The 9,672-nt window shown below is 49.5% G+C and overlaps 1 protein-coding gene across 1 annotated transcript; it reads left to right on the top strand.

The window, feature by feature from the left end:
• The first annotated feature begins 292 nt into the window (after positions 1-292).
• On the top strand, positions 293-5,300 carry RMI2 (RecQ mediated genome instability 2). Its single transcript, XM_068969405.1, has 2 exons — positions 293-590; positions 4,530-5,300. The coding sequence occupies exons 1-2, from the start codon at positions 293-295 to the stop codon at positions 4,715-4,717; spliced, it is 486 nt and encodes a 161-aa protein (XP_068825506.1). The 3' UTR covers positions 4,718-5,300.
• Positions 5,301-9,672: the final 4,372 nt, after the last annotated feature.

The raw sequence follows: 9,672 nt of genomic DNA, 5'->3' as shown, positions 1-9,672 counted from the left end.
GGTACGTGGAGACAAGGAGTTCTTTACCTCCCTCCTTCATTTATTTTTTCTCTTTTAATTCATTTCATCCATTCATTCCTAACTTGGGGGGCGGGGCGTTTATGGGGAGGGGCGTTTATTTACCTCACAGACGCAAGCGCACTCCTGTGCTGGGGGGGTGGGGCCGCTCGGCGTGGCGGCCCCGCCTCCCGGCCCCGACCATTGGCCGGCCCCGCCAGCGCGCCCCTGATTGGTAGCCGCGGACCTGGCCTCCCGCTCATCAAAGTTGGCGGGAACGCGAAGGCGGGGCAGAATGGCGGCGCCCACGGACTCGTTGTCCGTCAGCGGCCCCACGGCCGTGAGGCTGCCTCGGTCGCCGCCGCTCAAGGTGCTGGCGGAGCAGCTGCGGCGCGACGCGGAGGGCGGCCCGGGCTCGTGGCGGTTGTCGCGGGCGGCGGCGGGCCGCGAGCCGCTGGAGCTGACGGCCGTGTGGATGCAAGGCACTGTGGTGGAGGCCGGCGGCGGCGAGGCGCGGCTGCGGGACCCAAGCGGGTCCTTCTCGGTTCGCGGCCTGGAGCGGGTGCCGCGCGGGCGGCCCTGCCTCGTCCCAGGTAACAGCCGGATTCGAACCCTCTCTGGCCCTCGGTTTGTACCGCCCGAAGGCGGGGCCAGGCCGTCCCACCTCCAGGTCTTTTGCAGTGCTGCAGCAGCAGCATGGTGGTCACCAGGCTCTATACCCTTCCTTCCTGCTCCTTCCAAGCCAGGCGCCACCCAAGCCGTTCTGATGATAAGCATCACCCGAAGCCCATTTAAAAAATACGAGTTCCTAGGATTGCACCAGCCTTTCCAGCTGGAATCTCCGGGAAAGGGACCCCCCAGCATCAGGAACAAAGCCTCCTCCGCAGGCGTGATTCCCCTCCCCGCCTCAAGTTTTGGAAAATACCATAGTGGGGAACTTCTGTTCATCCCTAATGACTGGACTCAAGGGTACCTTCCTTAGGGAAGCTCTCCCCACTTCCAGGAGTCGGGGGTGCCCTGCTGTACCCCTGCCTCATGGGACTGTCAGGCTGTAGTCACTACTCTTTCCTTTTAAACTGTGCACATTTGAGCGTGCATCAGACTTACACTGAGGGCTTGTTAAAACTGCTGGCAGGCGCCACCCTCACAGTTGGCCTGGGTGGGGCTGAGAACTTTCTAACCATCTCCCAGGTGCTGCTGGTCTGGGGGCCACACTTTGAGAACCACCGGGCCAGACTACCCCAGGGTGGGGTCTGTGTCTTTCTGATAACTGTTCTCAGCATTAGGTTGAACTGGCTCGGGCCCTTTTCGGATGTTCTGCCTGCAGAATTGTTCTTTCTGGACTGCCTTTCAAAGGGACTAATAGTTGCTGCCTGTTGTATGGATTCAGTAGATTTTTAAAATGGCCTTAGCACAGCTCCTAGGTCATAGTGAGGGTTGTGACCATTGTTTTTTACGATGTGATGCTCCTGCAGGCTCCTCTCCCCACCCCAGCCCCATCCTTCAGCCTCCCTCTCTCTCTGCCCTCCATTGCAGTGTTTATCTAGACATGGTCTGCAAACCTCAGGGTGCCACCTCTTTTTGGTTGGCCTATGAGCTAAGAGTTGAGAAAAAACGAAAGATTTCATGACATGTGAAAAGTATAAGAAATTCAAATATCCGGGTCCATAAATAAAGTCTTCACGGGACACAATCATTTAGGTATTGTCTGGGGCTATTTTCTCATTACAGCTACAGACTTGAATAGTTGCAGCAGAGACCTTGTGACCTTCAAAGCCTGAAATATTTAGTATCTGATCCTTTACAGAAAATGTTTTCCCGCCCTTGGTGTAGCACGTAGCCTGAGCTGTTTGGTGTCTTGGTCCGTAGGCAGTGCTCTTTGAAGGCAAGCTGGGACTGTCTCCCTTGGGTGGCTCCAGCCCTGGCATAAAATTGGTACCAGTCGGTACCTGAGTGGGCTTCCCTGGTGGCTCAGACAGTAAAGAATCTGCCTGCAATGCAGGAGCCCAGGGTTTGATCCCTGGGTTGGGAAGATCCCCTGGAGGAGGGCATGGCAACCCACTCCAGCATTCTGGCCTGGGACTTCCCAAGGACAGAGGAGCCTGGAGTGCTGTGGTCCATGGAGTTGCAAAGAGTTGGACAAGACTGAGCGACTGAGCACAGCACAGGTACCTCAGTGGTCATTGCACGTTGACGAACCCATCTGACTTACCCACTGGCCTGAATGCCTGCATGCCTGGACCTTGCCATTTCCTCTTGCTAATTAATACCAAGGTTTGATTGACAAGTTGGTAACTCCTTTCAGACAGGCAGCCTGAAGAGTAAGCAAGCCAGTAAAACACAAAGTGATGTGTCATAGGCTTGAGCTTGAGTGCAAGCTGCCGTGGGCGCTGCAGAGGGACAACTGATTCAGGCCTGTGAGGTCATGAGATGAAGGCCAGATGGAAGGGAGTAAGTGGGGAAGGGAGGGGGCACAGTAGGGAAGGAGAGACAGTGGAGAGAGACTCATCAGGGGAGAGGCTGTGGGTAGAAAGAACCAGACTAAGTAACCAGATTGGCTGATCATGAAAAGCAAGAACAACTCAGTCCTTTGGGTTGTGTTATAACACAGCCATCCGTCTATTTGTGTTATATGCCTCGGTGTGTGCAGATTTCCCGTGTGTGGATTACCTCTCCTATTGGGATCTCTGTGGGTTTGTTCTTCCTTTCCTGGGTCTTCAGTCATTTTCCTAGGGTTCCATCTCCCCCAGTATTTCAGGCCTATTCAGAGGGGTATGTCAAGTGTATTTTTATAATGAGCCTCCGTCACTGAGGAGCCCAGAGTCACTTGCTCAGGTCGAAAGTAGAGATGGGTTCAGGGAAACCTCAGTATGTAGTACAAGGGGCTGATGCCCAGTGGGTAAGGTATCAGCTCTCCTGGCTTCTTTCCGTCAGAGCCCTGGGGCCTGGGTGCAAACCCAGCCCTGATGTTGGAAGCAGTATGATTAAAGCGGCCTTGTAGGGGCACGCGGTGGAGGCTGGCTGCGTGCCTGCTTTTCCTGCTGTGTTTGGGTTTTTTTTTTTTTTAACACAATTCAGTTTTGTGTGGTTAAGACTGGCCAAGTTTTGCTTTCAAGGAGAGCCACTTCCCCAAGGGAATGGGAAGAGCATTGCGGTTAATATGTCATGAGATCATTGAATGGCAGCCTGCCCTCTCCATGACTTGCTTACGTGTGCCCAGCTGACGGCAGAAGGCAGTGGAGATTGGTCCCAGGCAGTTGGAATGATAGGCTGTTTTGGGGGGTGCTGCCCCTGCTGAAACAGGAGGGAAGGGGGCAAGGCACAACTTCTGAAAAAAAGACACAGCCCGAAGATACAACATAAACCAATTAGAATCAGATGCATCCAAGATGTCAGACAAGTCAACCTCTGCTAGACCTTGATCCTCAGTCAGCAAGTGAAATGACACACCCAGAGGCGCCATGACAGTTCCAAGGTTGACCATCAAAGAGCAAAAAGTAGGCTGTGGCCCAAGCCCTGGAAGTCTCCCCCCTTCCCCCAAATAGTTGGAATAATCCTCCCACTCATTAGCCTATGAAATTACCCAGCCCATAAAAGCTAACCATGCCCCATTTTGAGGCTATTGCACTTGCCCTCTGCAATGGCCTGCACTCTTGTCTGTGGAGTGTGTTTCTCTCTGAATCAATCCACTTCTTACCTATCACTTTGTCTCTCACTGAATTCTTTCTGCGATAAGACATCAAGAACCTGAACTTCATCAGGTCCCGAAACCAGGTCTATGATCTCAGTTGGAAGGCCATGGTTTTGGCTGGGTTCGTAGTCCCAATCTGAGGTACGCGGTTTCACTGCCCAGTTCTTGTGGCAACATGAAGGGGAATTAGATATTTCCTTTGGGGCTGTCAGAGTTGTTGTTCAGTTTCTCAGTCGTGCCCCACTCTTTGTGACCCCATGGACTGCAGCATGCCAGGCTTCCCTGTCCTTCACCATCTCCCAGAGTTTGCTCAAACTCATGTCCATTGAGTCGGTGATGCCATCCAGCCATCCTCTGTCAGGAGTTGTCTGTGCAGAAAGAGGACCAGCCTTGTGCATGGAGACCAGTCGCAGGCTCGTGAATTGAGCAAGAACAGGGAGAAGGAAAAAGCTCAGGGCTTTCTGGCCCTGCCTTAGAGCAGACTGTCGAATTACAACTCATCCTCTTGTATGAGCATCTCTTCCATTTCTTGGGCAGGATAGCTTTATGCAGTGTGCTCTGATTTTAACATTTGAAAACCAGAAGCCAAAGTAGATACGGATGTCATTCTCCAGGTTAAATGTGGAATTTACTATCATTCTCTAGGTTAAATGTGGAATTTACTATTGATATATAAGTATTTTAATCACCTTGGCATTTTGGTATTTACTGTCTGCATTTTTTTTTTTTTTTTGGTCTCCAGTTTGCCTCCCTGATAAAGTTAAACCCTCTCAAGGACTCTGGTTTGTTTGTATTTTCTCTATCAGTGTGGACTTTTACCACCCAGCTTTTCTTCTTCCAGGAAAGTATGTGATGGTGATGGGAGTGGTTCAGGCCTGCAGCCCCGAGCCCTGCCTGCAGGCTGTGAAGATGACAGATCTTTCAGATAATCCCCTCCACGAAAGCTTGTGGGAGCTGGAAGTGGAAGATTTACACAGGCATATATATTCCTTAGATGATGTTGGAACCGGCGATAAAAAAAACAACTGAAGTTCTGGAACAACTTGCATTCTTACCATGTGGATTTCATAGACATCACTCGATATATATTTCTCAAAGGTTTATCAGAAAGCTTTGCTCTAAGGAGTCCAGATGCAGGACCGCTAAATGCTGGGACACTCTGGTGAACTCAGCCCCTGCTGCCCTTTGCTTTGACTGTTTGCTGATGAAAAGCAGATGTTTTGTTCTCTCTCTCTCTCTTTTTTTTTTTGCTCTCTCTGTGTTAATTCTGTCTCCCTGAAGCACACAGAAACCTCATGGTGCATTTTCTAAGTTTTACAAGTGATGATGCTTTTTCCATTACCACCGCGGCCCTGTTTTACGAGGCCGAATTTGAACCTCAGTCACGGCCCGTGGAGATGAAAAGCGTGGTTATGGGCAGGAAAAGAGGCTGTGTAAAAAAGGAATGACCTCATGGCCCCGTGTCTCCTCCATCCACAGCTTCCATATCCAGCCTGCAAGTCAAACAGCATTTTCTGACTGCAGGCTCTGGGGCCTCTCAGAGACACAGCCCTCTTTCTGCCTCAGATGCCACTCAGCCCTAAACGTGAGGTCCCTTCTCCGCAGAGCTGGACGTGGATGCCTGTCCTTCTTCCTTCCAATGGGGATGTTGAAACCCTCAAAACTTCTTGTTGAAACAAAAATCAAGATGAAGAATGACTTGCAGGCATGAGCTAAACTCTTGCCTCATAACTTTTGATGAGACGCCGCAAGGGGCAGCCTGCTGGTTAGATAAGAGTCTTCACGGTGTTTTCTGTCAGGAATAGAGTTTGGTTGTGATTGTATTGAATGTTGGGTGGCTGTTCTCTGCTTCTTACCCAATCTTCACTTCTCCTCAGATTGTAAATGTCAAGGGAGGGAGGGGGTCAGGTTTTGTTCCCCATTGCTGTAGACTTTTGCTGGAGTTGATTTTCTACCACCAATAAATTGTTTCCTATGCTGTATTCTTTTTAAATAGATTTTCTTTTTTAGGCATCTTAGATTTCTATGGGGGAAAAAAAGAGCAGAACCTATAGTGAGGTACTTTATATGCCCTCAGTTTTCCTGTTATTAACATCTTACATTGGTGTGATACCTTTGTTAAAATCAACGAGGCAGCGTTGATACATTATTATTAACTCAAGTCCATCGATGAGACAGTCTTTGTGACATACAGTACGCATAATATATCTATCGTTACAGCATCATAGGGAATAGCTTTGTTACCCTGAAAGTCCTCTGTGCTCTGACTGTTCGTCCTTCCCTGCCCTGTAACCCCTGGCAACCACTGATTTTCCTGCTGTCTCCATAGTTTATAGTTGGCCTTTTCCAGAACGTCAGATGGTTAGAACTGCAGTCTGTAGCGTTTTCTGACTGGCTTCTTTCCAGTTAGCAATATGCATTTAAGGCTCCTCTGTGTAGTTTTGTAACTCAGTAGCTCATTTCTTTTTACTCTGACTAATCCCCCATTGGATGGATGTACCATGGTTTGCTTATCCATTCACTTATTGATGGACACCTGTTTGACTCCAGTTTTTGGCAGTTATTAATAGGGCTATTGTAAACATTCATGCACAGGTTTTGTATGGACATAACGTTTTCAACACACCAGGGTAAATGCCTGGGAGCCCAGTTAGTGTTTATATGGTCAGCCTATGTCTTAGCCTTGTAAGAAACTGCCAGACTGCCTCAGTCTGCTATAACAAAGCCCCAGAGGCTGCAGCGGGGTGGGTGGGGTGGGGTGCTTAAAAACATCAGAAATTTACTTTTTCCAGTTCTGGTGGCCAGGGTCAAGGTGCTCGCAGATCCAAGGCCTTCTCCCCGTGTCCTTATGTGATGCCAGAGGTTGAGGTTCTCCCAGGGGCCTCCTATAAGGGCACTGATCCCATCCCGTTCACTTCCCAAAGGCCCCTTAAACCGTCACACTGGAGCTGGGTTTCAAGTTATGAACTTGGGGCGGGGCGAGGGCGCACATTCAGCCTGTGGTCCTTTGGAGGGGACAGCGTATTCAGTCTGTAGCACTGTTTTCCAAAGCAGCTACAGCATTTTTCTTTCCCCTCAGCAGTGTGCGGAGCTCACATATATGTGTGTGTGTGGCGCTCAGTCGTGTCCAACTCTTTTGTGACCCCAACTGCAGCCTGCCAGGTTCCTCTGTCCATGGGATTTTCCAGGCAAGAATGCTAGAGTGGGTTGCCATTTCCTTCTCCAGGAGAACTTCCTGAGCCAGGGATCAAACCCAGGGCTCCTGCACTGGCAGGCAGATTCTTTATCACTGAGCCACCTGGGAAGCCCATATATATTTACATAAATACACATATATGCATATGCATAAGTATATATGTAATCACACACATATATATTTGGCTGTGCGGGCTCTTCGTTGCGGACTGAGAACTTTCTCCAGTTGCAGGGTGCAGGCTCTTTAGTTGTTGCACATGGGCTTAGCTGCCCCACAACATGTGGAATCTTAGTTCCCCAGCACGGATCGAACCCACGTCCCCTGCATTGGAAGGCAGATTCTTAACCACTGGACCCCGAGGGAAGTCCCTGGATATGCTATATTTTTTAACTCTAGCATTTTCTTTTAAAGGTGGGGAAATTGGAAAAGGCATATTGTTTTTCCTGCCAGTCTGGGTTTTGTTGCCTGTCTGAAGCTTGTTTCAAGTCAGTTTATGTTCAGAGTTTGGTCAATGTTGCTGAGCTTCATCGGGACCTCTGCAGCCCTGTAGACCTGAATATGAGCCCTTCATCTGTCCCACCTACTCTGTGCTTTAGTTTCCTCATCTATAAAACGCAGATTATACTGAGCTCTCAGCACTGGTGTGAGGAATAAGTGAGGAAGTGTGTAAATCACTTTTACATGTGCCTGGCACTTGGTAGGCCCCATATGATTATTGCTGGTAATAAGTTCATACTCACATCCTTCAGTTGCCTCTTAAAAAAATATATATGTATGCATATATATATATATATTTTAGAATAGTTTTAGGTCCACAGAAAAATTGCAAAGACAGTACAAAGAGTTCCCATTTACCTGCACCCAGTCTCCCCTATTATTAACATCAACACAAATATGACACATTAGTTTCAATTAGTGAACCAACACAGATGTTATTAACCACATTCTACCCTTTATTCAGATTTCCTTAGTGTTTTTTCCCAGTGTCCTCTTCCTGTTCTTGGAGCCCGTCCAGGACACCCTATGACAGTCAGCATGTTTCGCTAGGCTCCCCCTGGCTGGGAAAGAGTTGACCATTTGTTTTTGATTACACTGACATTGCATTCTGATGTTGTCCACGCCATCTCTGTCATAGGATTCTTGGGCCAACCGTTTGTTCCACAGTTAGCCTGGATTTCCCGATAGTAACCCTGGAGCTGGTTGTACGGTAGCCTCCCTAAGCCCTTAAACTGAAGTCTGCCTTGCTGAGGTCAGGCTCTTCTATCTGAAGCCGGCTCTTCTGCTCCAGGATCAACCCAGGCTGCTAAGAACCATATCCTGCCTGCTCCGTCCTCACCTAACTTCTGGTAACAAACGCCTGAATGAAAAATCGCTGATTGGGCCAATAGGGCTGCCTGGCAGTGAACTACCTTAAGAGTGTGGGAGGTGGGGAGACGAGGGTGCCCGTGTCTTTCCAACAAGTCCCTGCAGACGCTGATGGCTCCCCAGGGGCTCGGAGCTGGCCCTGGGCCCTCTCGGCGTCTTAGCTGTTAGCTGAGCTCTTGCGGTCTGCCAGAATATTAAGAACTCTCACTGTTTCGCCTCCTGTTTCCTCCTTGACATCACCAGATGAAGACGCATCTCGGGTGGGGGTTTTAGTTTTCTGATGCCAAATCAAAGCTGGTTTATCAGTAAGCTCCCCTCACCAGACAAGGGCAGGCTGTGTGCTCTGGCTGCAAAGCTTCCCTTTTGAAATTGGCTCTTTTCTAAGAACTGAAAATAAGCACCCTGGGCTGTGACTTCACTTTTCTTGGAACTGCTTTACATTAGAAGAAAAAAAGAAGAGAGAGAGAGAAGAAAAAAAAAAAAAAAACCCAGCTCATTTAGCTGGTTTTGGATCACTGAGTTCCCTAAATCTTTCTGTTGCATATTCTTGTAAAGCTGTAGTTTTACCACAAAATTCTTATGCATCAGGTGAAGCAGGAAGAAGGAAAGACCACATGAAAAAAGTCAAGCATTTTGTCTCGTGGCCTGCTGTATGTGATTTAATGATGAGGAGGAAAACAATCCAGAGGACACGCCGTGGACAGAATTGCCTTCCAACCTCGGGGATCGAGCCATGACTGCGAGGCCCTGAGAAATGTTGGTCACCAAATGGACTAGGACCTGGGGTCACTAAGCCTCGGGCCACAGGCCAGGCTCACTCAGCAGCTGCCCCCATGTGTCACGTCGAGAGGGAAACACGCATCTTCGGCCACAGTGACCTACATTTAGCAGACATCTTGCAGCCAGTGCAAAGGACCACTTTTGGGTGTCCCTGCCTGCTGAGGCAGAGAGGGGCTTAGCCACACCTGGGCAGTCCCGGCCCTCCCCTCGCGTGTCTGACTTTGGGCTTGGAGACCAGTCTGTAGAGTGAATGAGACCCAAGAAGACCATGGGAACCCGAATAGAAGCCCTTTCCTTGCACAGATCTACAGACAGGCACAGAAATTGCTCCAAAAGGTCTGTCAGTATCTCTGTCCCCATCAAAGGGGCCTCCAGTGATGTGACTGTCTTAGGTATCCGTCTGTCCATGCACAACACACACGGGCAGTCAGTGCGTGTTCCATGAAAGGCTGGTTTTTCAGGTAGGAAGACGGAGGAAATAGACATGCAAAGACACCGTGTTCTGAATTGACACTCAAGAGCTCCCCACCCGCAAGGAGCCCCCTTGCAGGCTGCCTCGTGAATCAAACCGGCTCGGGTAATTTATAATCAGCCCGAGCGCGCCCGCCAGAACGTTGGAGAGCCTACTGAAGTACAAATAGGG

Source organism: Capricornis sumatraensis, chromosome 3 (assembly GCF_032405125.1).
Source record: "Capricornis sumatraensis isolate serow.1 chromosome 3, serow.2, whole genome shotgun sequence".
Taxonomy (NCBI): Eukaryota; Metazoa; Chordata; class Mammalia; order Artiodactyla; family Bovidae; genus Capricornis; species Capricornis sumatraensis.
The sequence above is the reverse complement of the archived record's forward strand: the minus strand, read 5'-3'. Positions and strand labels throughout refer to the sequence as shown.

Excerpts from the sequence above, each read along its gene's own strand:
- RMI2 (XM_068969405.1), top strand. The coding sequence starts at position 293 with ATGGCGGCGCCCACGGACTCGTTGTCCGTCAGCGGCCCCACGGCCGTG. Across the intron at positions 591-4,529 it reads GCGGCCCTGCCTCGTCCCAG|GAAAGTATGTGATGGTGATG; the intron begins GTAACAGCCGGA and ends TTCTTCTTCCAG.